Source organism: Chlorocebus sabaeus, chromosome 10 (assembly GCF_047675955.1).
Source record: "Chlorocebus sabaeus isolate Y175 chromosome 10, mChlSab1.0.hap1, whole genome shotgun sequence".
NCBI lineage: Eukaryota > Metazoa > Chordata > Mammalia > Primates > Cercopithecidae > Chlorocebus > Chlorocebus sabaeus.
This window is the reverse complement of record NC_132913.1, coordinates 120,385,010-120,411,119: the sequence shown is the minus strand read 5'-3', so window position 1 is coordinate 120,411,119 and position 26,110 is coordinate 120,385,010. Positions and strand designations below refer to the sequence as shown.

The window sequence follows — 26,110 nt, the reverse complement described above, 5'->3', positions numbered from 1 at the left end:
GGCTCCTTACACGGTGGCGCTTTCTGGTCCTTCACCTCTGTGTTCCCAAGGTCCACACAGGCCACCCGAGTCGGCCAGGCTGGTGGCAGTATCCCCGCCCGGCACGTTCCGGGGTGTTTTGGTGCCACTAGAGAAACATTAGCCCAGCCAGACCCCAGGAGAATCAGCGTAGCGTCCATGGGACCTGGATCCAATGGCTGAGCAGAGCACTGCGCAGTTAGAAAAGACAGCGTGAGGCCAAGTGAGGTCACGTGGACAATTCAAAACCCTGGACATCAGAGACTGGGTTTGAACTAGCGACAGGGGCAGGGACGGGGTGGGAAGGAGCCTTGGTGGGGCTCTTGAGCAGCACTGGGGCATTGATTGCTAAGCTGCCCGTTTTGAAAACTTTCTCTGAGGTTTAGTTGACAAGGTAATTTTCCAGCCAGCGTGCCTCTTCTGAATTCTCTGCACTGAGGTTCCCGCTTCAGTGACTGGGGTTAGCCAGGGAGGCCATCCCGGCTCCGCACAGAGGCACCGAGGGATTTTTCCAGTCGCAGCGCCTGCACATTGCGCCTCACTGGCTTTTTCACCACGACATGGAGTTCATGGTGCCCGTTTCGAGCCTGAGTCTTTGGGCATTTGGATATTTTAACAGTTGGTGAAGGAAAATTGGAACTGGAGGGAATCAGGATGCAATTTTTGGGGGATAAACATTGAGAAGGCAAGCACATGGCAGATTAGGAAGCACTCACAGCTCCCAAGAGCCCATGCTGTGGCCCCCGCCAGGCCTCGTGAGCACAGAGGCTGAGTGACAGGCAGGGTGCCCGACCCTGCCGTCCCGCTGTCCCTGCCGTCCCGCTGTCCCTGCCATTCCTGCTGACATGCATGGGGCTGAGCTCACCTCCAGCTCTCCCAGCCCTCATCTGCGCTGCAGCCCGGCCCACCGCCAAGCCCACCTGTCAGAAATAGTGCAGGCTGTCCTGTCGATGTCTACAGCCTGCTGCCCGTTCCTGTCACTATGTGGGTTTACCTTGCCACAGTTTCCTGCTGGGTGAAATCATCTAATTGTGCGTCTGATTCACAGACTTGGCCACATGAGGAATCCTTGTCCTCCCACAGACAGCATATTGTGCCAAGTCTTCAAGGCCAGGCATGTGAAGCCACTATTGTTATTTGACTTGTACGTGAACAGTCTATTTTCCTTTTGAAAAAAAAACACAAAGAAAGAAATCAACATGTGTTCTGAGCCCGTGGGTCGTCTGGATCCTGAGAGGCTGTGAACGGGGAGGAGTCATCTCCAGTTCATGCCTCCTGCAGCCCAGAGACCTACTCCACGTGTCTGTGTCCCCAGCCAGGAGAAGGCGGCTTTTCGGGAGCTGATCTCGCAGCTAGAGCTCGACCCCAAGTGCAAGGGGCTGCCCTTCTCCTCCTTCCTCATCCTGCCTTTCCAGAGGATCACACGCCTCAAGCTGTTGGTCCAGGTACAGCCTCCTCCACCTGACCCACAGACGGGGTTTCCCAGGCTCTCCTGTGGTCATTCCGGGGCCCTGTTCCAGGTCATTGGCTTTCTAGGAGGTCTGTTGGTTCAACAGATACTATCTAAGCTCTTCCCATGCGCGCCAAGCACGTTCCCGGGCAGTGAGGGTGTTGCCCCTGCTCCCAGGGAGCCTCATCACAGAGGGAACAGACTGATCCATGCACAGCCAGGAAGTGGGCATGGCTGTGGGGACGGCCAAATGGGCCCACATGACAGGGGTGGCTGGCTGGCCACTGCCAGTTGCAGGGGTGGGGGCGGGTCAGGAAAGGCACGTGACGTGTAAGCTGAGACCTGGCTGACAGGGAGGAGCTGGTGGGGGCAGGTAGAGGAAAGAACATTCCACGCAGAGGGAACCGCTTGTGCAAAGGCCCCGAGACTGCAAGGTTCATGGCCAGAAAGGCCAGCAGTGAGCTCGGGAGCATGACGGGGATGGGAGTGGGTGTGGAGATGGGGACAGAGGCAGGTCCAGGGAAGACATGGGGTCCTGTCCTCAGTGTGACGGGAGTCACCTGATCGGACCCACTTTTAGGAGCTGGGCCTGGCTGCTCCAGAGGGTGATGGAAACAGGGAAGGGGTTACACTGGCCTGTGGGACTGGGTCAGGGAATGGGGACCCGGCAGGGATGTCAGGGAATTGAAATCAGTGACTGGATGAGAGAAGGACCGAGAATGACTCTTCGGTTTTTACCTTGAGCAGTTTGGGGGTGTGCGGCCATTGCTGAGATGGGGAAGTCCTGGGGCATGGAGGACTCAGGATTCAGGGCAGGATGACCTGAGTTTGAGGTGACTTTGGACAGTTCAGTGTCAGAGGTCAGAGTTAAAGGGAGAAGTCAGGCAGGACCCGCTGGCATCAAGGTGGTAATTAACGGAAGAGACCGCCAAGGAAGGAGAGAAAGGGGCCTGAGACCAAACTCAGGGACGCAGCCAGACCTGGGAAGGAACAGCAGTGAGGGAGGAGGACACCCACAGAGCTGGAGGCGTGGGAGACTGCGGGGGATGGGGCTTCCAGAAAAGGGAGGCTCCAGCCAGACCCAGAGGCAGGCCCAAGACCCCCTCCGCCTGATAGGCCCAGAGGCAGGACCGAGACCCCCTCCGCCTGACAGGCCCAGTGAGACAGGATGGAGACCCCCTCCGCCTGACAGGCCCAGAGGCAGGACGGAGACCCCCTCCGCCTGACAGGCCCAGTGAGGCAGGACCAAGACCGCCTCTGCCTCACAGGTGCTGGGGCCCTGTCTACTGATGCCCTGGGCAGAGGGAGCCATTGGCAGCTGGGCTGGTGAAGTGGACGGTGTAGAGTGCAGCTGTGGTCCTGAGGGGCATGAGCTGAGGGGGACCTTAGAGCCACAGGTAGCAGAGGTCAGAGGTCAGACAGGTGAGAGGCCAAATACCTAGAGGCAGCTACTCCAAAAGAGCAGAATTAGAGAGGAGGCCTGTCCCAGGAGGAAAGGACTTGGGAGCATAAGGCCAAGGAAGCAGGTGTCAGGAGAAGCTAATAGAGATACCAACATGAGGCACAGCCGGGATGGCGACCCCAAATCAGAAGACACCTGTGATGAACGCAATTCCATGGGATTTTTTTTTTTAACTTGGAAAAAGTGAAACAGAAGACAGTAACATTTCCTAATTATGCAGTGAAAAATATTTTAGGACATTTTATAGGGAAAGTGCATATGGATATATTAAAACCTTAGCTTCTGTAAGATGAAAACCAACAATAAGATTAAAAGCAATGGGAATGCAGTGATTAGGAAATGGTGGAGTGGGGACAGCTGGGGTGGGCGCTCAGGGAAGGGCTCAGAGAAAGGGGTAGTGGGTCAGGGACCATTCCAGAGAGAACAGCAAGTCTCCACATCAGGCAGCATGCTGGGGACATACCGAGAGGAGGCTGGCGTGGGAGAGCACGCACCATACTGTCCTCCATTTGAGGCCACCCATGCCACCTGGTCAGATGCAGCTTTTATGCCTGTGAGAAAAGATGCACCTGGACTGTGCTGTTTAGCCAGGATTTGGAAGTAGGGGGACAGTTAATGACAGGCGAGGTGACCACATACAGGGCGGAAGAAACAGGAAGGCGGCTGTGGGTCTCGAAGGTCTCTGGCTTGGCTGCCAGGCAGAAGCGGGCAAGTGACCACAGGAGAGGCCTGGGCTGCTGTCAGGGGAGGCGTCTGTGCTGCTGTGGCACCCAGCAGCCGGGAGGACAGGTGGTTGGTGCTCAGATGCACCCAGCCTACCTACAGGACAAAAGCCAGTTGGAAAACATGGGCATGGTGGCGATTGCTAGGAGGAAACCATGTAGAGTTTATAGAGCAATGCCAAAATCATAATTTACACGTGAAAGCAGTGTGGGCATAATTTTTCGTTAATTGAAGAAAACTGAACAATTGGAGAAAAGACTCTTTCATACACTTTCATGGATAAGACCAAAGTTAACAAAGTTTCAGGGCCCAATGACAGTCCCAGGGAGGAGAGGGAAGCCCTTGGTCTCCCTACCCCTGTCCCGTAAGCATTTAGCTCCCCTTGGGGACTGAGCTGACCCTGACTGAGCGTGTGACAGTCCTCACTGCTGGATGCCATGCACACAGGTGGATGCTGGATGCCACGCACACAGCTGGATGCTGGATGCGGGCTCTCTTGCCCTCCATTTGTCAGATGGAGACTGTGTGCATGTGTGTGTGTACATGCATGTGTGTGTGCAGGTATGCATGTGTGTAGGTGCATGTATGTATGTGCACGTGTGCTTGTATGCATGTTTGTACACGTGTGTGCTTGTGTGTGCACTGTGTGTTTGCAGGTGTGCATGCATCGTGTGCATGCATGTGTGCGCAAGTATGTATGCACATATGTGTGCACACAGGCCTGCATGCATGTGTGTGTGTGCGTGCTGCAGCATGGGGCTGGACTGGTGCAGTAGGGAGGCAGTTATGGTCAAGATGAGAAATGGGAGGAAAGATCAGAAAAGATTAAAGTTAACGCAGCCTTTCCCTGTGTGTAGAACATCCTGAAGAGGGTAGAAGAGAGGTCTGAGCGGGAGTGCACTGCCTTGGATGCCCACAAGGAGCTGGAAATGGTGAGTTTCGCCATCTCTTGTGCTGTATCCCAATGTACTGCTTTCCTCATCCAGGCGCACCTTTGGGGCCCTGCTCCCCACGTGGCCATGTGTCTTTTTAGAAAATGCAAATTTATTTTAAAATTCACTTTTACAATCCAGAAGAGTCACTGGGACTTAAAAAATATACACCAGGTGTGGCTTGTGTAGAGCCTTCTTCACCCTGCTTCCTGGCTCCAGCCTTACGTACCTGCCCCCCGTCTGTTACTGTGCCGCAGCACGGCCCTCAGGACACTCTACACCGGTGTGGAGCTCTGCGATCATGCACAGACCCTGATTCCTCTCATCAGCCGCCTGGTATTGTTCTATGCAGGCATCTGGGGTGCACACAGACCCCAGGCTTGCCTTTGCCTGTTTCTCCATGTCAGAAGCAGTCTCTCCTCCCTCCTGTGAGGCTCACCAAGGCTGGTTCCCACTCTCTCTGTGCCCTGACTGACGTAGCCCTTTACTCTGAACCCATCCCTCCACGCCACTCTCCCGTTCCCTGGAGCTCAGTCGCGCCTGTGCATCTCTGTGAGGGGATTCACTGACACTGCCCAAGAGTGCGAGGACCATCTCCTGACTCTCAGAGAGAGACGGCTCCTCCTGGAGGTTTGGAGCAGAGCAGGGGTTTTGCAGGAAGGGCCATCGAGTACATTTCAGTCCTCAGGAGCTTTTACCATGCGCTCTGCCGCGTTTGGCTCCTGGCATCAGCTGGAGCTGAGAGCCAGCTTTTGGCAGCTGTGCTAGGGCACCTCCATTGAGCCAGTGATGTCGTCACGGCGAAGAGCAAGGCAGGGGACATCCATATTCCACTTCTTTGTCACCCCATGGCAGAAGCTTAGTAAAAAGAGTATCACCCTCAGTGGGCATCTGATGGTCATTCTCAGCCACACTGAGACATGAGGACTTCCTACCCTAATGCAGTTGGTTCCCACCTCAGGCCTCTCCTCCTGTCCCTTTCCCAGACCAGTTGGCCACCAAAATTCCTCTGGTAGTGACACGCTGTGCCTAGTGGGGAAAGGCTGGAGCCTCAAGCAGGGTAGCCAGGGGACATCCGTGACCTGTGAGCCAGGCAGCATCTCTAGGGGCCCATGCCCACCTCTGGAAGCAGAGCTTCCCTTTTTAAAGTTCTTTTCTACTTTCATCTTCATTTTCCTTATAATGAAAGGTATTCTCTGTTTCTAACAGGCTTGTTTTTTAAAAATAAAGGTTTGTTTTTTCTCTGATTTATAAAAGTAATTATACTCAATACCAGGAAACTCAGAAAATGCTTGTAAGTAAAAAGAAAACAATAAACTTCAGTAGCCACTTCGCCCTCCCTGCCAACAGGCTGCAGCTCGCCCTAAACAGACACCTGTGCACGCACACCTGTGCACAGCACACTCGCAGGGCGCGGCCATGCTGCGGCTCGCCCCGACACAGACATACACATGACACACGCCCAGCACATACATGCCCATACATATCACACCCGGTACACACTGCACACACACACGGCCCCTATAGATCACACAGTACACACTGCACACACACACACACGGCCCCTATAGATCACACAGTACACACTGCACACACACACACACGGCCCCTATAGATCACACAGTACACACTGCACACACACACACACGGCCCCTATAGATCACACAGTACACACTGCACACACACACACACGGCCCCTATAGATCACACAGTACACACTGCACACACACATACACGGTCTCTATAGATCACACAGTACACACTGCACACACACACACACGGCCCCTATAGATCACACAGTACACACTGCACACACACACACACGGCCCCTATAGATCACACAGTACACACTGCACATACACACAGCACATGCTTATCACACACAGTACACGTAGCACACACATGCATGGCACGTACATATCACACACAGTACACAGTGCACATGCATACAGCACACACACGCACACACTGCAAATATGCACAGCACACACATAAAATACTGCACACACTGCATACACACAGCACACATGCACACACATGGCACACACATCACACACAGTACGCACTGCACATGCGTACACACTGCACATGCATACACAGTACACATACACATATGACACTGCACATATGCACAGCACACACTGTATATACACAGCACACACATGCACCACGGCACGCATGGCACACACAGCACACACACACCACTGTATTCTTTACAGAAAGGGCTTGTGGTTTAGAAACAGCTGTGCCCCGCATTCGAGTGGAGCATGTGGAGTCCCCACATTCACGCGGAGTCCCTGCCTCTTTCCTGGATTTCTGTCCTTGCATATATGCATAGATCATAATCATTTTAATCAAATCTGTTGCTGACTCTTGAGGCTGACAATCGTGTTTCTCATTCTAGACAACACAGCAGGGAGCCCCTTGCACACACTTCTCTGGGCATAGTGCTCATTTATGTGCCTGACTGAGAGCCTGCGGCGAGCCTGGCCCTGTGCCAGACCCCATGCGTCAGCGCAGAATTTTCTTTCTTCAGTACGAGTCCTCAGGATCCCAGAAAGTGTGGAATTGTTAGGCCCCTTGGTGACTGGGTTGCCTCCCAGGAGGGTGTGGGGAGAACAGCCCAGAGCCCTGCCGGGCCATTCAGCCTGTGGAGGAGGAGGGATGCCTCACGCATGTCTTTTCTGGAGTTTGCTTCCTAGAAAGGACAAGGCACCAACTTTCTCCACCAAAACTAACAGGTTTTCCCACTTGCCATTGTCCCACAAGGTGCTAGAAAGAGGAGCTCCAGCCCGATTGAGACTGGCCGGCCAGCCTCAGCTGTGGGCACAGTGCCTGGTCACAGTGGTCACTCAGCCCTCTCTGTGGCCTGACGGAGCAGGAGGAAGGGGCTGGGACAGCTGGCTCTGGTGGCCTGATGGGCCCTCCTTCTTGTCCCAGGTGGTGAAGGCATGCAATGAGGGCGTGAGGAAGATGAGCCGCACGGAGCAGATGATCTGCATTCAGAAGAAGATGGAGTTCAAGATCAAGGTGAACTGGAGCGATTGGTGTCAGCCTGTACCTATGCACGGGCCCCTGGCCCCGCCCTGCCCCAGAGGCACAGATCACCACGCCTGGCTGGCCTTCCTTAGGTTCTTGGTCACTGGCCACACTTAGGGTCCCCTCTGCCCCGACCTCCCCAGCTGAAGCCACCCAACCTGCCACCAGGCATGAAACACCACCATGGTGGCCCAGACCTGTCTCCTGAGAGATGGGAGCGCAGGGCTAGTGTGCAGCCTAGAGCCATGTGGGGTGTGGATCCTGCTGTCACCTGCCAGCTGCATGGCCTTGAGCAGTCAGTTTACGTGGAGGATGTGGTGGGGGCTACTCCAGGGATCCTCAAACCAGGAGGATTTGGAAGTGACCAGCCTCCCCAATACTTCACAGGAAACTTCAGGCACTTGTGAGCCCCTAAGGTCCCCTGGGGCCTGACTTTCTGGGAACTCAGCCATAGCAGCACATTGTGCCCGCAGCGGGTCCCTGAGACCAGGCTTGGTTTGGGAGCTGAGCCCCACTCGAGGAGGCAGAGGCGGTCTTCTGGGCATCCCATGGAGCTCCACATGGGACTGACCGCTGGGTGCCAGGCGCCTGACCCTGAGTTGCATCACCTGCCAAGCGGCCGTTCAGCTGCAGGCCTGGCCTCCTTGCCCCGTGGGTCCCATTCTTTCCTCTCCACTGTGAACTCAGCCCCTTCTCTGATTCTGCATCCCACAGGCAGAGCTTGGTGGGGGCAATGATGACAGACACTAGCTGCCACATTCACAGGCACACACACGGTATCCACACAGCAGTGCACACACGTAAACAGCAGTGTACATGCACGCAGGCACATGCACACACATGCACATACACTTAAAGCTCACATGGGGGTACACAGAACACAGTCCACACACATAGACACAAGTCCACATGTACAGCACACACACACGCACAGCACACTCATGCCCGCAGGGTGCACCTTCACACCCACACCCACACCCACACACACAGTCCTGCCATTTCTCTGCATCCGTCCAGAACTCAGCCATTCTGCCCACTTGTGCCTCATGTGTCGGGGCCCTGGGCAGGTGTCAGGGAATGTGACAGACACAGCACTGGGGGCGTGTCCTGGGGAGGGACACAGTGGGCACAGCCCACCTGACGCCCTTTCCCCGCTGCAGTCGGTACCCATCATCTCCCACTCCCGCTGGCTGCTAAAGCAGGGTGAGCTGCAGCAGATGTCAGGCCCCAAGACCTCCCGGACCTTGCGAACCAAGAAGCTCTTCCACGAAATTTACCTCTTCCTGTTCAACGACCTGCTGGTGATCTGCCGGCAGATTCCAGGGTGAGTCGGGGCCCGGGGCGCCAGGCGCTCTGGCGGGCGGGGAGTGTGCTGGGCACTGGGTTTGACTGGGGCCGGGGCGCCAGGCGCTCTGGCGGGCGGGGAGTGTGCTGGGCACTGGGTTTGACTGGGGCCGGGGCGCCAGGCGCTCTGGCAGGCGGGGAGTGTGCTGGGCACTGGGTTTGACTGGGGCCAGGGTGCCGGGCGCTCTGGTGGGCAGAAGAGTGTGCTGGGCACTGGGTTTGACTGGGGCCGGGGCACCAGGCACTCTGGCAGGCGGGGAGTGTGCTGGGCACTGGGTTTGACTGGGGCCAGGGTGCCGGGCGCTCTGGTGGGCAGAAGAGTGTGCTGGGCACTGGGTTTGACTGGGGCCCGGAGGTTGGGGGTTCAGGACAGAGCTTGGGATTTTGGATCAGGTTTAAAGGTCTGTTCTGCTGAGGCCCAGCTTTGGGCCTTTAGCCAAGGTTATTTCACGTTCCTAAGCCTCAGTTTCCCCTCCTGTAAAGTGGGGGTTTTACTCCTAGGGCCGTGAGGGGCCCAGCCTAGCAGCAGGGTGGCCATGGCAGGGTCATCAGGGTTGGCAGGACCATGGTGCTGTCCACTGTCCACACCTGGGATGGGTCGCCCTTTTGGGGTGCGGCAGACAGGCGTTCAGGTGGGAGCTTCGGAAGGAAGTGAAGATGAGCCAGTGCCGTGGAGCCAGGCTTGCTGGCCTGCCAAGTGGGGCTCTCCTGGGACCTCCATGGGCCTCCTTGGGGCTGACATACCCGCCCTTCTCCCTGATCTCCAGAGACAAGTACCAGGTATTCGACTCAGCTCCACGGGGACTGCTGCGTGTGGAGGAGCTGGAGGACCAGGGCCAGACGCTGGCCAATGTGTTCATCCTGCGGCTGCTGGAGAATGCAGATGACCGGGAGGCCACCTACATGCTAAAGGCATCCTCTCAGTGAGTGCCTCGCCGCCACATGCCCAGTGCCACCCGTGGCACCTTTCCGTGTGGCCTCAATCCCTACAGGCCTGTCCCCAGGTGGAACAAGGCACCACACGCTCTGCATGGGGCCAACCTGCCCATCCTGCCCATCCAGACCCTGTGCCAGTACTTTCTGTGGCACCTCTGGGGGTGGCTGCAGGTTCCTGGATGCGTGTACCTGTGTGTGCACGTGTGTGTGCACGTGTGTACCTGTGTGTGCACGTGTGTGTGTGTGTGTGTGTTCATTCCCGTGGGGCTTCAGACTCTGGGCGAGTCCCTCTTTTTGGATGAGCCCTTTTAGAGCCCTTGAGTCAGGCTAAGTAGGGAACCACCATCCTCCTCCTCCCTGCTGCCACTTGCTTGTGGCCTTGAGCTCATTTCACCTCTCTGAGCAGCTGGGACCCCTGCCCTGCAGCCCTAGGCCCCCCAAGAGGGACAAGCAAGCTAAATGTGGGGAGAGATGCTTTGCAGGCCCTGAGCCTGGAACTGTGGAGGTTGCAGTGAGCTGAGATTGCACTGCACTCATGGAGTGGAACTCCCTTGTGGCCTGCGGAACTGAGGCTCTGCCCTCCTCCCGCCATGGCCCCAGAGCTGCCCCTTACGCACAACTCACCAGATATCCTCCCCTGCCCAGACCTGGGGCTGCAGCTAACATGGACCAGGGCAGGACCTGTTGGGATGAGAAACTGTGGCTTTGGTGGTGTGGCTGTGGCCACGGAATGTGCTCTTACGCGTTACTTGGTGGGACTTGTTACCTTGTGGGCTCACTCTTACTGCTTGACTTTTGAAAGCATCACATGGGAACATGATTGAGGGGCTCCCCCGTGCCCTTCCGTGGGTTCGTGTGTGTGTCAGACCCTGGACCAGCCCGTTTCTGTGGCTCCCCCAAGCTGTCCCTGGGGTGGGCTGGAGCGGTGCTCAGGATGGTGGACGCAGATCCGAGGGGCGGCTAGCTGGGAAGCCTCGTGCCACATCGTGGGGGGTTGCTGCTGAGCTGCAGCTGGGACACTGTCTTCTTCCCTGTGCCAGGAGTGAGATGAAGCGTTGGATGACCTCGCTGGCCCCTAACAGGAGGACCAAGTTTGTTTCGTTCACATCCCGGCTGCTGGGTAAGTCACCGATGGGTAAGGGGGCGCCATTTGTGCTTGGGCTGGCCCTGCCTGATGCCGCAGGTGCACGGTGTGCCCTGCCTGGAGGGAAGACCTCCCTGAGCTGGTGGTCTTAGAGGCCTGCACGGGCCTCCAGGGGCTGCTTCCTACTGGAAGCTTAGTACGGGCCAGTAACGCGGCATGGCCACACTGTGTGAATGTTGGATGGGCCTTAGGTGACAGTACCACCAAGTCACCAGGAAGAATTTGGACCAAACTCCACTGCTGTTTTTAGGTTTGCCAGTTGTCCGAAAAGCTTATTAAATAGAAAAAAGCCAGGTGCAGTGGCTCATGCCTGTAATCCCAGAACTTTGGAGGCCGAGGTGGGTGGATCACCTGAGGTCAGGAGCTCGAGACAAGCCTGGCCAACACAGCGAAACCCTGTCTCTACTAAAAATACAAAACTTAGCCAGGTGTGGTGGTGCGTGCTGGTAGTCCTACCTACCTGGAAGCTGAGGCATGAGAATTGCTTGAACCTGGGATGTGGAGGTTGCAGTGAGCTGAGATTGCACTGCACTCCAGCCTGGTGACAGAGGGAGATTCTGTCTCAAAAAGAAAAAAGCACAAGTCCAGCAGCCTTATGGAGAAGCTGCTAACCCTGATCACATGAACCCTGTCCTGACCACCCCAAACCACTCCCAGGGCCATATCCCAGGGACAAAAAGTTCCTTCTGAAGTTCAAACTAAGGCCCCTCACAGCCTTTATGCATGTATTTCTTCCCAGAACTCCTGGCTATGTTAATAACGTTTTCTTTGGAAACACATCCTCCTCTTCCTCAGATGAGCCCTTCTCCAGTTGCTGTGGGAGTTTTCTTATTCTAGGCAGAGCTCAGCTGCGGGCAGGTGGGTGGCGCGCTGGTGGGGACGTACCTGTGCCTCTTGTCCCTCAGACTGCCCCCAGGTCCAGTGCGTGCACCCGTACGTGGCTCAGCAGCCAGACGAGCTGACGCTGGAGCTCGCCGACATCCTCAACATCCTGGACAAGACTGACGACGGTGAGGCCCAGGGACCTCCCCTCGGGGCCCCCAGGGGACGCTGCACGGAGCCTTGCCCAGCAAGAGATGACGGGAAGGTGGAGAAGCATCACCACTGGCTGAGGGGCTGGTGCCCTGCCATGTCTCTTGCTCCCTGAGACGTTCTGCTTGGACACCGTCCATCCTGGCTTCATTGGCCTTAACTCAGCATAAAGGAGGAATTGTTTTCAGTGTCTCCCTGTCCTCCCCTAGAGCCGGGAGGCCCCACCTTTCCTCCTTCACAGTGGGCCCAGCCCAAGCGGGTGGCTTCGTGTCCCCTTCCCCTGGTCCTGGCCTCAGCGCCTCCATCACAGTGTGAGGAGACAACCAGGCACATCCTAACCCTGACCTCACCCAGACCCGACCCTGCCCTCACCCAGACCCGTACTTGCAGCTTCAGGTAAGCCTGTGACCACCAGGCTCGGTGCCTCATGTGGGCCAAGAAGCCGCCCCCAGCTCCTGGCCACCCCTGCTGGTGTCATCAGTACCAAGTGAAGTTCCTCCCAGCCCCTGTAGAATTGAACACGGACCCCCTTTCCCTTTTCAAATCACATCCCTGTCTCTACAGTAATTGCTCCTGATCCAAATCCCCAAAGTATACAACCGCATCTTCCCCACTTCCTCCTCTCCTGCCGGGTCCTGGTGGAGGGCCTCAGGCTGGGACCCCCAGGGGAGGCCTTCCCCAGGGAGTCCCTCTTGTGAGCTGTTCCCAAAGGCCCAGGGGCTCTCCTGCCCTCTTCCCATGGAATATAACTAGCCTGCTCCCCTCCCAAATGAGACCTGCAGAGGGCATGCCCCAGGCCTCTTAGCTCCGATCAGCCACAGGTCTGAGCAAAGACCTGGTGATCTCCAGGGGAGGGGAGAGGTGGAGAAACAGGGCAGGGAGAAGCCAGGTGACGCTGAGACTACTGGTGTTGCCAGTTCACGATGGGCCCTCTCCACTGACCACACCGGCCCTGAGGAGGCCAAGCCTGGGAGGATCTGCTCAGCAAGAGGCTAATGACACAGTCCAGACCGGCTAACCACGCACTCAGCTGCCACCCCCACCAGCCCCTTGAATGCCCCCAGCTCTTTGGAGTGGCCCTTGGGTCTCCTGGGCTCGTGTAGGGCAGCACAGAATTGCCGAGGGTCCCAGAGTGGGTTCCAAAGTCAACGTGGAACTGCGTGGCACGGAGCAGGTCTTGTTCTGTGCAGATGCCCACGAACCTCCCAGCTTATGGGGGTGAATCCGGTCTGAGCATCTCGGCAGAGGCGTGCAGAGCCGCTGCGTTTTGGGAAAGACCAGCTGGATCCCTAGTGTCCTGCACACAGATGGGGGCCCTGGCTGGGAGGGAGCCTCTGTGCAGCCTGCGCCCTGCAGGAGCACCTGACTTTCCCTCCCTCCCCTCCCTGCACAGGGTGGATCTTTGGCGAGCGTCTGCACGACCAGGAGAGAGGCTGGTTCCCCAGCTCCATGACTGAGGAGATCTTGAATCCCAAGATCCGGTCCCAGAACCTCAAGGAATGTTTCCGTGTCCACAAGATGGATGACCCTCAGCGCAGCCAGAACAAGGACCGCAGGAAGCTGGGCAGCCGGAATCGGCAATGACCCCCCCCACAGGGGGCCGGCGCGAGCAGGGCCTGCATGAGACCCTGACAGAAGGTGGGGGCTCTGGGAAGCACAGGCCAGCGCCTCCCCAGGTGGCAGGATCTGGCTTGGGGTGCCCGGTCCTCATCCCTGCCCACACAGTGCGTGCTCATGTGTCTTGGCCCCTTGCTCGCAAACTGGATAAAGGGTGCCCAAGCCTCTCCTGATGCATTGGTAAACAAGAAGGTTTCAGCAGTATTACACCATCTCCCTCGTGCCTCCGAGGGGGTGGAAGGGGGTGGGCACACTCCAGGGCCCCCCGCGCCCCTGGCCCCCTGGGACTAGAAGAGGCTCCCAACCCAGAGTGTCCCTGTGGGAGGCCGGCAGAAGGTGACAATTGACATGATTTCCTGCACGCGTCCTCCTCTACCTTGGAAGCAGTTAGAATCCACCAGGCACAGATGGGGCCGCCCTTGCCTGATGGAGCTTGATGAGCAGCCCTTGGTCTCCAGTTCCCAGGACTGAGAGCCCAGCTGCCCCTGTTCACCCTTCCCCGGGCCTCTGCCAGCCTCTGGCTGCACGGTCAGGCCCTGCTCCACAGCAGGCCTGCCAGAGCTTGGCTGGGGACCCCTCCCACCTCTGGCTCCCTGACGGGCTGGAGGTAACTTGTGTCTTCTAGCCCCTTAAGGAGCCCAGGTGTTTTAAGGAATGAATTGGTCACTGCATCTTGTATCGATTATGGTTCTGAGAAAAGCAAATATCACTTTTGGCTGCATTAAAAGAAGCATCATATATAAAATAAAAGAGATGAAGGTCTACTCTTTATTGCCCTGGTACACAAAGGAAGGGGGTGTTTGGTTCCAGGCAGTGAGAGAGGAGCACCCCTTCAAGGCCGGTGGAGGAGGCACTCCCCAAAGGAAGGGCTCGAGGCGGTTTCCCAAGGAGGAAGGAGCAGCCGGGGCCTTGTCTCAGCGTGGGAGCAGATTTGGGCCTCCACTTGTAGGACTCCAGAAACAGAAAGGGTTGTTTGACAGAGCTGGGGGCGCCCCTCTGCTGCAGTGGAAGTGAGGACACAGCTTTGGAAGACTGCAGAGGCCCCGAAGTGCCCATGGTGGGGGGCCCTACGGGGATCTCACCACAGGCGTGGGGCTAGGACTTCCGCACTGCCCAGACACAGGCCCTGGGCCCTTCACACCCTCAGCTAACCAGAGCTCCACTCCCGCCCCTCACCCCAGCTCCACCTCAGCCTGCCGAGGGGTCCTGTGTGCCCAGGACCACACTCTGCCAGGACACAGTTTCCCTGCTCTCCAGAACAGGCCTCTGGTTCAGATCCAGTGGGACTTTGTAGTGTCTTCCCACAGGCCACAAAAGGGTGCTCGTTGGTCCTGGGACCTCAGACCCTCTGAGAATCACAGGGATGCCAGGTGTGTGACACTGGTTCCACTGGAGAGGGAGGCCCCCCTGGTCCCGGTGAGGGGCTGTGATGCACCCGTTGGTGGGAGAGTGCTTGCAGAGTGAGGAAAGGGAAAGAGGGGGCCATCTCTTGTCCCTGGAGGGGAGGGTTGGGAAGGAGTTGGGTGGCCATTTATCCCCGTGCCTTTTGAGGCTGGAAAACAGCCTGTTGAGTTGGATCATCCAGTCTGATGAAGGCTTTGGTTACTCAAGGTTATGTGAGATGAAGTAAGTTAACCAATTAGGAAAATAGGTCAGTTTCATAGCACTCCTTTATAAGCAGAATCGTTTAACTCAGTGTGTTTTGGGGAGACTGGTCGAGTGGGAAGCTGTTAACAGACTTGGATGAGGCCTTGGACCCCATCCCCCAGTGTGTGAGAGGTGCGCGGGCACCACCTGGGCTCCCCAAGTGTCCAGGAGGAGAAAGTCATGGCAGGAAACTGCCATGGGGAGCTCAGGGACACCAAAGAGGCCAAAACAGCTGCTAGAGAAAATGAGTTTTTGAAAAAGAGGAGCAGCTTGCCCTCCAGCAGCATTGCCACTCAGGAATCTTCAGAAGCATTAAGCTGTCCCCAAGGGGTCTGTTGGCCTCCAAACTGTCCAGCCCTTCCCTCCAAAGTCTCTGGGGACTGGGGTAGGGCCCAAGTTCCCGCTTCCCTGCTGCACTGAGCAGGTTAAATGATCAAAGGATCGAAGTTTACATCTCAATGCTTCCGAGGTGGGGACCATGGACCAGGCTCCTCACCCTCACTCCGCCCCGACGCTCTGAGAGTGAAGTCGGGTAAGAAGAGCTGGGAAAGCCGTTTTCTCTCCCTGAACAGGCGCGGGGGCTGCCGGTTCGGCCCAGCCAGGCCGAGGGGGAGAGTAGGAAGCAGGGGCGGGCAGCGTCCAGCATCCACCCTTGACTCATCCTGCTCCTGAGGCTCCCTAGGCAGAGGGGTTACCTGGGGGCCTGGGGCTGCGGGTCTGAGCCCTCGGATGGGGCCCTGGCTGCGGGACTCAGAGTCACAAGACGTCCCCCAAAATAACGCGGCCTCTGGCTGGGAGCGCCGACGGCCCCCGCCCTCCCCAAGCCCGGCCTCAGGGAGCGGCAGGTCCCGGGGTCTCCGTTGGCCTCTCCTGCCCTCGCGCTTCCCTCCTCACGGAACGCTCTGAACCTGAACCCCAGCGGAGCGGAATGGGGGGCAGGCCCCGGGGAGCGAGGTGAGCGCCTCGGCCCGGGCCCAGGCAGAGGAGGCGGCGCCGGGAGAAGGGGCCACCCGTGGCCCCGGCAGTGACGGTGCCCCAGGCCGGGCTAAGACCGCTGGCAGCACACCGGCTCCGATGCCCCGGCGGCCCCGGCGCACGCGCACCGCGCACGCACATGCGGCGCGCTCCTGCGGCACTCCAGCCATGGTGCACGCGGACGCCGGGCCGCGCGGCCCTGCGCGCGCTCACGTGCACGCCACACGCGCGCGGGCTGGGACACGCTGTGTGCTCACGCACGTCCCGGCGCCCCTGCGGGGAATTCGGGCGCGACTCCGGCCCCACGCGCGTGCACGGCACCCACCCTCGCCCCCGCGCCCACCCCCGTCCTGAGCCCGCGCCTGCGCGCGTTCACTCTCTGGCACACCTGCACGCGCGGACACGCACGCGCAGACATACGGGCGCGCGAGGAGTGCAGCCGAGTCGCGCCGCGGCCGGGCGCGGCCCCTTTATTCGCTTCAGGAGGCGGAAAACTTTCTCAGCGCGACGACCACGAGCGCCAGCACCACGCAGGTGGCCAGCAGGGCGGCGATCACGATGGCCGCGATGGCGCCGGGCCCCAGCGACCCTGCGGAGGACGGAGGACCATGTCACCTGCCAGCCCCGGCCCGGCCGGCCCTCCTCCCCGCGCCTCCCGCCCCTCCTCATTTCTCCCTCCCCCGCCCCGCTCGTACCGCCGCCCTGGTCCAGCCGCTCCTGCGCGGTGCTGTCCTCGGGTCCTGGCGCGACGGTGGGAGCTGGGGGACCGGTGTCTACGGGCTCCCGGCCGGGGCTGGTGCTCTCCACGGGGCCTTCTCCCGACGGCAGCTCGGCCGGCTCGTTCCACAGCGTGGGCACGGGCTCCTGTGGAACATCATCTGCAAAGCCAACGGGAGGCGCTGGGGCCCCAGGTGACAGGGCCGACAGGGACGTTACCCCCTACCTCTAGGTTAAGCAAGTTGCAAGTTGCGGGTGGCGCTGTATGAGGGGTCTGGGCTCAGCGCTGCACTAGCCCTGACATTTCCCAGGCTAGGAAGCTGAAGCCAGTGCATTGCTGCCTCCTGTAGGGCAAGGCCGGTGGGTGGGCAGGAGTGTCTGGTCAGTGTAAGGGAGGTGCCCCCCGAAAGCCCTTCTCTGCTCATAGGGTTGGGAGTTGGCAAGATTTGGGGTACCCAGGGACCAGAGAGCAGGAAGGAGACATTCTCAGTCCCGCAGAAAGCACAGGCTGAGATGCCTACATGATAACCCCCGCTCTGTACCCTCACCAGTCAGCCCACCCCAGTTGTCCTCTCCCGCCCATCACCCCAACGCTGGGCCATCCATCCCCCGCAACCAGATGGGAGGCCCCAGAAACGCTGGAAAGCTCAAGATGGGGATGGTAGGTCCGCTCTTGGCCTCTCCAGCCCAGCCAGACCATCTGACATTACAGTGTTGGCAGAGCAGGGCCTGCCCATGTCCGATTCTCTCTCTCTCCATCTCTCTTTTTTCTTTGAAACAGTCTTGCTGTGTCGCCCAGGCTGGAGTGAAGTGGTACGTTCTCGGCTCACTGCAGCCTCTGCCGCCCAGGTTCAAGCGATTCTCCTGCCTCAGGCTGCAGAGTATCTGGGACTACAGGCACCTGCCACTATGCCCAGATAATTTTTGTATTTTTAGTTGAGACAGGGTTTTGCCATGTTGGCCAGGCTGATTTCGAACTCCTGACCTCAGGTGATCCGCCTGCTTCAGCTCCCAAAGTGCTGTGATTACAGGTGTGAGCCACTGCAGCTGGCCCCATGCCCTAATCTCAACTGGGATAGAGACTGATCCAGGGACACTCGACCCTCAAACAGTCCCTTGGATGAGCTTGGGGATGTCCTGACACCTCATCTCTTTGACTGCAGCTGCTCTGTGGTGTGGGAACTGCTTTTATCCCATTTCAGAGACAAGAAAGCCAAGGCTTGAGGATAAGGTGCCGCGACAGTGAGCACAGGTGAGCTGAAGCCCTTGGACGGTTGCAGGAGTGGTTGTGCTGCCCAGAAACGGTGTAGGGAGGTTGCCATTCTGTGAACAGACCCTGCCGGCCAGCCTGTGACCCTAGGGCACCTTTTGTCCCTGCGGGTTCCATCCCTGAGCGCTGGGACAAGACTGAAGCCAGACACTTGCCCTCCTGTTAGGCTCACCAGCACCCAGAGAGGGGGATGCTCGAGAGGACACAGAGGTCCTTCCTGGGTTTTCCGGCCAGTTGTGTCCATCTAGGGCAAACCACACAGAAACATCGGCCAATCCAGACTCAGGGTCAATCTTAAAGTAAATGGGCCTTCCCAAATGTCAAAGTCAGGAAAAACGAAGAAAGACTGAAAGGTTCCAGATCGGAGACTAAGGAGACAACTCAATGTTCCTGGACGGGGAGGGACAGGCCTGTGATTGGAGACGCTGGGGTCCGTTGATGAAGTTTGAACAGGGTGTGGCTTAGGACTGCCTCAGTGCTTATTTCCTGGTTTTGATAGCTGACTCTGGTATGTACGAGAATGTCTTTGTTCTTAGGAAGAATTTAGGGGCAAAGGAACATGACTTCTGCAACTTACTCTCAAATGATTCAGCATTCAGATAGAAAGAGGAGTCAGCAATGTAGCAAAATGTTGGCAGTTGGCGAGACTAGGTGGATGGACACCTGGAGTTCATTGGATTGTAAAGTTCACATCTTTCCACAATAAAATGTTAGCAGGTCCCTGGCTTCCGGGCTTCTCTTAAGCCTGGAGAGGTCGGTTGCAAGGCTCAGCTCTGAGACTCAGCTTGCTGACCTTTCAACTGACCTGCCACATTCCCCAGGGCTGGCCCAAGGGAGAACCGCTTTCCAGAAAAGATCTCTGGCAGAAGGCCCCAGGGGTGGAAGGCCCACTGGCCCCCAACTGGGGGAGGCTTCCCTCCCGAGGGGCCCAAGGCTGGACTGCAGCACTGATGTCTGTCCAGCCTCCCACCAACCTTGAAGACCACCCTGAGAGGAGGGGAAGTGACCCAGCCAAGCCTCCCGTGTCGCAGCCAGAGAGGCAGGGGTCTGCAGCCATGCAGCCCCCATGGAAGGCCTCAGGCCCCTGGCGTGCTGCCTCAGGCTTCTGGGGGCTGGACAGGTAAAAGGCCTGAGTGTGCCCACCGCCTGGCAGGCGCCAGTGTCTAGGCTCACTGACTGCCTGAACATGTCCAAAGAAATGCACAAATGACACACCCAAGGTAGACTGGCAGGCAGGCACCTCCCTGCATCTGGAGGCCGCGACAGGGCTGCTGGGTACCAGGCCCAGCTGACCCGGGTGGCATCTGTGGGAATCAGTCAAGGAGTGGCAGACCTCCAGCCCCTGAGAAGGCAGGGCTCAGTCCCCGGGCCAGCGCAGCAGGGGTGAGCTGCCACCCTTGAGGGTATCCTCTGAACAGGGCAGTGGGGAGCCCCACTCAGGCCCTGTCCCTGTCTGTCCCCCATGACCCAGCCTGTCTCTACTGCCCCCACCAGCAGACATACCTGCCCTGGCCTCCTCCCACTGTACACAGCCCCCTCCTGCCCAGCCAGGCCATGAAGCTTCCTAATCAGGAGGGCTGGGGCCTATCCTTGCTCCAGCAGGCTCTCCCCTGGACTTCATGCCCCAATTCACCTTCCTGACTTTTGAGATGGGGGTTCAGTTATCTTGCACAAGGAGGTAACTGTGTGAACACCAGCATCTTCAGCTGCTGCCTCTGGCCTGGGGCACACCTCTGGACGCAAGCCCAGTCGCTATGGGTCTGCAGCCGCTGGCCACCACAGGAATCCCTCACAGGCTGGCCCAGGACCCATCTGTACCCACGCAGCCAGGGCCCCAGGGGCCACCAGCTCCCTGCCAACCTAGTCTGGTGCCCAAGTGGCAGACACATGGGCTCGAAATGACAGCCCGCGCTCAGTCACTGACCCACCAGGTAAAGGGGTGCCGCAGCCATGGAGGAGCCGAGACACTTCTTATCCTCATCTGTGTTTCTAGAATTTGCTCCAGTAAGAAGGGAAAGCAAAGCTGAAAGGCAATTCCCATCTTCCCCCAAATCCATCCTTCTGGGAAGCTGGGAGCAGGGCAGTTTCCCAGCAGGAGTCCTGTCTGGGGAAGGCAGAGATGGGGCAGGAGCGAAGGTGTGGAGGACGGAACTCATGGCATGCCAGGCAGGCAGTGAATAGGCCAGGGTGACAGAAAGTGAGGGTGGCAAAGAGGTGGGGGCACCGAGGACCCCAAGAAAGTTCTATCTGCCTTGGCGGTACCGAGGCCCAGACTCCATTGACCAGAATTAGCCATGTGGTGTGACTACGCGCTCTGACCCAGGAAAGCGGGGGCTGGTGGCACTGCCACAGGCCTGGGCACCACGGGCTCTCTCCCAGCCCCACTGGCCCCAGCCGCCCTGCCTTTTGGTAAATAAGTTTGTTCTGACCACAGGGCCCTGAGGCCAGGCGCCTGTGCTCACAGACACCCTTTGTGTGGGCCATGAAGGGCCTTTTCATCCCTGCCCTGGCCTCCTGCCCACTCAGCCCAGCCTGCTACTACCTCAGTGGCTGAGGCCACAGGCTCCCAACAGGGAGGGCCTGGGCCTCAGATGGGGCCTGAGCCTCAGCCCGCAAGGCCACTCCTTCCCTTCCTGTCTGCTACAGGACCCCAGCCCACAGAGCACAGGGCCGTGTACACACCTGCCCAGAGCTCCCAGCCCAGGGGTGGGGTGCTAAGAGCCTCCCAAACGCTCTTCCCCCCAGAATGGCAAGAACAACAGCCAGAACCCCAGAGACTCCGGGGCTGGGATGGCATGGTCTGGCCCCTGTGGGGAGCCGCCCGCTCTTGGTAGAACACATGGAGGGAAGTGGGGCAGTGAGGCCAGGTGAGGTCCTGGCTGTCCCCAAGGCATCGTATGGTGGCAGAGGAAGCCCATCCGCCCACATTGATTAGGGACAGTCTGGCCCAGGAACTCTGGCCGGCAGCCTGGGCCGGGAGGGTCAGCCACACAGGAGCAGGAACCTGGGCAGGAGCCACAGGCAACCCGGGAGCCAGGGCCTCCCCTTCCGCCCACGTGGACCACCAGGCTGGAGAAGCAGCTTCATCCCGGTGAGGGGGCTGCAAAGATCACAGCCCCAGGATCCAAGCCATAGAAGATGCCACCTTCCCCTTTAGGTCCCTTCCCCCAACTCCTGAAGACACCGCATGGCTCGCTTAGGCTGGCGCCTCTTCCACCACGAGGGAGGCTGGCGCCCTCCCAGCCTGCGGGAGGACGGAGAGTTCTGCTGAAACCACCCGGCGCCAGGGAGGGGCTCAGACCACGGAATCCGCATTCCCCTGATGCTCACTGAGCGCTAACTAGATGTGGGGCCCGTCCCAAAAGCTCCACACATCTGAACTCACGAGGCCTCACAGCCCCCTGCAAGTGAGGCAAAGCGTGGCGGTGTCACCTTCCTACAGATGAGAAGGCACAGAGAGGTTAAGGAACCGCCCGGCCAAGACTGAGCACGCCCTGGCCTCGAGCTTCTTCCTGGGGATCCAGGGGCTCCTCGCTGTCACCCAGACCTCCCAGGGTGTGGCCGAGGGGGCCTCCCCAGGCCTGTCGTCCCCCAGAAGCTCTCCCCAGGCCATGCTCTCATGCTCACAGTCCACCTTTCTCACAGATCCATGGGCACTCTCCAGAAGGCCCAGGTTGCAGGGTCCCTGAAACCCTCTACTATGACACAGAAGCCGGCTGCCCTTTAGTCCAACTCCTGGCTAACAGGAACGAAGACCACCTGTAACCCGTCAGTGTCCTTTGTCTCTCAGGCTCTGAAGCCAGCCTGGGCCAATCTTCCTCTCCCCACAGGGCCCTTGGGAGCCTGCTGGAGGCCTCCCTTCTGTGGGACCCCAGACTTGGCCACTTTGATCTCAGTCCAGAGGTCCACACCGTTTTGCAGAGGGATCTTGGGCCTTGTATTCTCTCTCCCTCTCTCTGGAGCCTTTCCCAAGATGGGGACAGTACCTGGGTCCTCATTCTCTAAGGACATCGCAGAAACCAGCAGGGAAGATTTTGAAAGTGATCAGCAAGGCTCTGCACTCCTCTGGCCCCTCAGCCACTTGTCATGTGCCTGGTACCCCCGGCTGCCTCCCCGACCTGGGAGACTTCAGATTTTAAAGTGCTAGAGCAATTCCCATGTCCCCCCAACAGCAGAACATCCCTGGGCCTGCCCCGCAAGTCGTCCTCCTTCTTCAGAGGCCATTATCCCTGCTGCTAACCATTTCCTGACATGTATCCCACACAGCTGCTGCCAGCCGGCCTCACGAGAGCTCTTCACAGAATCGCCCCAAAGAGTGGCCCCATCTCCTGTGAGGGGCTTCCTCCCCAGTGAACGCTGAAGAATCTGGCCCCAAGGTAGTTATCGGCCCTGGGAGGCTAGTGGTGGCAGAGACAAGGGCCTTCACCCCTTACCTGTGAGCACCGCAGGGACCAGAACCCCGGAGACCAGCAGCAGCGCCATGCGCAGGGCCAGACAGGGTGCCATCCTGGCCGGGAGTGAGCACAGCGGCGAGCAGGACGCAGGGAGGACTGCGCTGGTTAACTTCAGGGCAGTGAGAAAGAGGCATCAAAGGGCTGGGAAGGGTTTTCATCAATGCAAACTCTGTCCTCCTGGGACACTGTGCCCGCCCCCCCACCCCCACCCCCCCACACACAGCAAGAGCTTACAGAACAGACCTGCTTTCCTGAACCTGGGAGCAGCCCTACTCTTGGAGAGGCAAAGAGGAAATTGCCTGTGCTCTCTCTCTCTCTCTCCATCCCCCAGCACACACGCGCCTCCCACACTTACTCCTGGACCACTGAAAGTGAAAGGTTTTCAGGCTTTCTTGTGCAAAAGAATCACCCAGGGAACTTGAAACATGCAACTGCCTCTGGCCACAGTGTTTCAGTGGGGCTTGGGTAGGCCAGGGAATCTGCATGTTAGTGCCTGTGGCCTGGGCTTGGGGAAATTTGGCCTGAAGCAGGCAGCACTGAGTGCAGGATGGACTCGTTCACCTCTGGGTTCTCCATGCCTGGCCCAGAGTAGGTGCTCAGTGCTTGTTGAAGAAGGACTTTTAAAGCAGTTTTGATCCAAACCCTCAGGCAGCTCTAGTCTTTCCTAAAACACTCCTGTCTCCTCTTTTGCTCTCTGCTCCCCTAGACCCCTGTGCACTTACGACATCCATTTCCAGGCTGGGCCTGGCTCAGAACTCAGCCCCACTGCCCACTGCTCCTCAACAGCTCCACAGGGTATCTGACGAGCAGCTACAACTTACAGTGTCCAAAGAAAACCTTGACTCCACTGCCCCTTCCCTCACTCAGTCAATGGAATCCCAGTCTCCCTGCTCCCAGATGTTCTAGCCACACAATGAAGTCATCAGAGGTCTCTCTTTCCCTCACTTCCCACGTCCCAGCCCTCAGAGTTCTGCCAGTGCCCCCTACTTCACACCTTGATGGTTTCCCACTGCACTAAGGGCTTGCCTCAGCCCTGCTCAGCTCCCCACCCACGAGTTCTATGTTTCAGTCCACTGGCCGTGACTAGGCTCCCCCAACAAACCCCCCGATCCTGCCTCAGGGCCTTTGCACGTTCCCCTCTCCCTCTCCCAGAAGGCAGTCCCTGTGGTCATTATGTGGCCACCCCTTCCATTCCAGCCTCAGCTTGCTAAGTCAACCCCTTGATCCCACCATCACTTCACTTTTAATTTCTTTTTAGTGTGCATATTTATATGAAATTACATTGTACTTTTTTGTTAATTTTTTGAGGAGCAACACATATTCTGTGAAGCACACAAATTTTTTTTTTTTTTTTTTTTGAGACAGAGTTTCGCTCTTGTTGCCCAGGCTGGAGGGCAATGGCACGATCTCAGCTCACGGCAACCTCTGCCTCCCGGGTTCAAGCAATTCTCCTGCCTCAGCCTCCCGAGTAGCTGAGATTACAGGCGCCCACCACCACGCCCAGATAATTTTGTATTTTTAGTAGAGATGGTGCTTCTCCATGTTGGTCAGGCTGGTCTCAAACTCCCATCCTCGGGTGATCCACCCGCCTCGGCCTCCCAAAGTGCTGGGATTACAGGCATGTGCCACCGCGCCCAGCCAGAACAAATCTTATGTTTACCGATTGATAAGGTTTAGCACCACCCAAATCAATAGAGGCCCTTCCCAGCACAGCAGCAGGGCTCCCTGTGCCCACCCCAGTCATTCCCGCAATGTTCTCTTCTGTCTTCTACCTCCACAGCTTCATTTGTCTACTCTTGGAACTTCAAAAAATGGACTCATACAAACTCTTGTGTCCGGCTATGTTAATTCAACATTGTCTATGAGCTTCATCCATGTTGTTGCATGTAGCAGTAGCTCATTCATCTTTCCTGCTGAATAGTATTCAACTATATGAATATGCCAGTTTACCCATTCTCTTACCCACTTCATGCATTTATTTCTCCATCTCCATCTGAGTTGTTTCTAGGTTTGGGCTTTTATGAATGCAGCTCTAATGAATATTCTTGTGCATGTCTTTTTGTTGATGGAGGTGCTAATTTCCCTCAGTTGTATAACTAAAGATGGAATAGCTAGGTCAAGGGTAAGTACATGCTTAGATGCTCTAGATACTGCTAAGCAGTTCTCCAAAGTGTGTGCTCCAGTCTCTGTTCTCACCAGCAGGAGAGTTCCAGTTGCCCCACATCCTCATCATTACTAGGCATTGCCAGTCTTTTTATCTATAGTCATTCTGATAGGTATGTAGTGGTATCTTATTGTGGTTTTAATTTGCACTTCCGTGACTAATAAAGTTGAACACCTTTCTGTGTTTATTGGCCCCAGGAATATTCACTTTTGTGAAGGGGCTGCTCCACTTTTTTGCCTATGTATTTCTTAGGGTGGTCTACATCTTAAAATTTAGTTTGAGAGTTTTTGGTATATTCCAGGTAAAAATCCTTTGTCAGGTGTATGTAATGGTGCCTCCAGATGAAGGGTTGCTTTTTCGTCTGTCTTCACCCTGTGAGTGTTCAAGGAGAGTGGGGGCTTTTTGTGTTTACCAGTGCAGTCCCAGAATCTAGCACCACGCCGAGCCTCACAGCAGAAACTTCATATGTGAATCCCATCAGCAGGAACTTCTGGGATAGATTTAACATTAAATATTTTCTCACTCATTCACTCATTTCTTTTTCTTTTCTTTTTTTCTTTCTTTCTGAGATGGAGTCTCACTCTGTCACCCAGGCTGGAGTGTAGTGGCGTGATCTACGCTCACTGCAAGCTCCACCTCCCGGGTTCACACCATTCTCCTGCCTCAGCCTCCCAAGTAGCTGGAACTACAGGCACCCGCCACCACACCCGGCTAATTTTTTTTTTTTTTTTTTTGTATTTTTAGTAGAGACGGGGTTTCACCATGTTAGGCAGGATGGTCTCGATCTCCTGACCTCATGATCCGCATGCCTTGGCCTCCCAAAGTGCTGGGATTATAGGCCTAAGCCACCGCGCCCGGACTTTTTTTTTTTTTTTTTGAGACTTAAGTCTCACTGTGTCACCCAAGATGGAGTGCAGAGGTGGAATCTCGGCTCACTGCAACATCCGCCTCCCGGGTTCAAGTGATTCTCCTGCCTCAGCCTCCCGAGTAGCTAGGATTCCAGGCACCCGCCACCACACCCAGCTGCTTTTTGTATTTTTAGTAGAGACAGGGTTTCACCATGTTAGCCAGGCTGGTCTCGAACTCCTGAACTCAGGTGATCCACCCGCCTTGGCCTCCCAAAGTGCTGGGATTAGAGGCGTGAGCCACCTTGCCTGGCCGTCGTTCACTCATTTCTTAGCTTGTT

At 57.3% G+C, this 26,110-nt stretch overlaps 2 protein-coding genes across 2 annotated transcripts in view; one reads left to right on the top strand and one right to left on the bottom strand.

Moving 5' to 3' along the window:
* The window catches only part of NGEF (neuronal guanine nucleotide exchange factor), a 48,543-nt gene extending 34,096 nt beyond the window's left edge, over window positions 1-14,447 (top strand). Inside the window, exons 6-13 of the mRNA XM_007966680.3 lie at window positions 1,334-1,463; window positions 4,511-4,585; window positions 7,526-7,615; window positions 8,785-8,948; window positions 9,736-9,891; window positions 10,945-11,024; window positions 11,954-12,058; window positions 13,474-14,447. Coding sequence (XP_007964871.1) covers window positions 1,334-1,463; window positions 4,511-4,585; window positions 7,526-7,615; window positions 8,785-8,948; window positions 9,736-9,891; window positions 10,945-11,024; window positions 11,954-12,058; window positions 13,474-13,664 — 991 coding nt within the window. The 3' untranslated portion in view covers window positions 13,665-14,447. The remainder of the gene's footprint in view (window positions 1-1,333; window positions 1,464-4,510; window positions 4,586-7,525; window positions 7,616-8,784; window positions 8,949-9,735; window positions 9,892-10,944; window positions 11,025-11,953; window positions 12,059-13,473) is intronic.
* Window positions 14,448-19,079, bottom strand: SNORC (secondary ossification center associated regulator of chondrocyte maturation). The gene is given in 3 exon segments (XM_038001358.2): window positions 14,448-16,908; window positions 17,015-17,197; window positions 17,585-19,079. Coding segments are annotated over 3 exon segments (504 nt in total). The 5' UTR covers window positions 17,796-19,079; the 3' UTR covers window positions 14,448-16,798.
* Window positions 19,080-26,110: the final 7,031 nt, after the last annotated feature.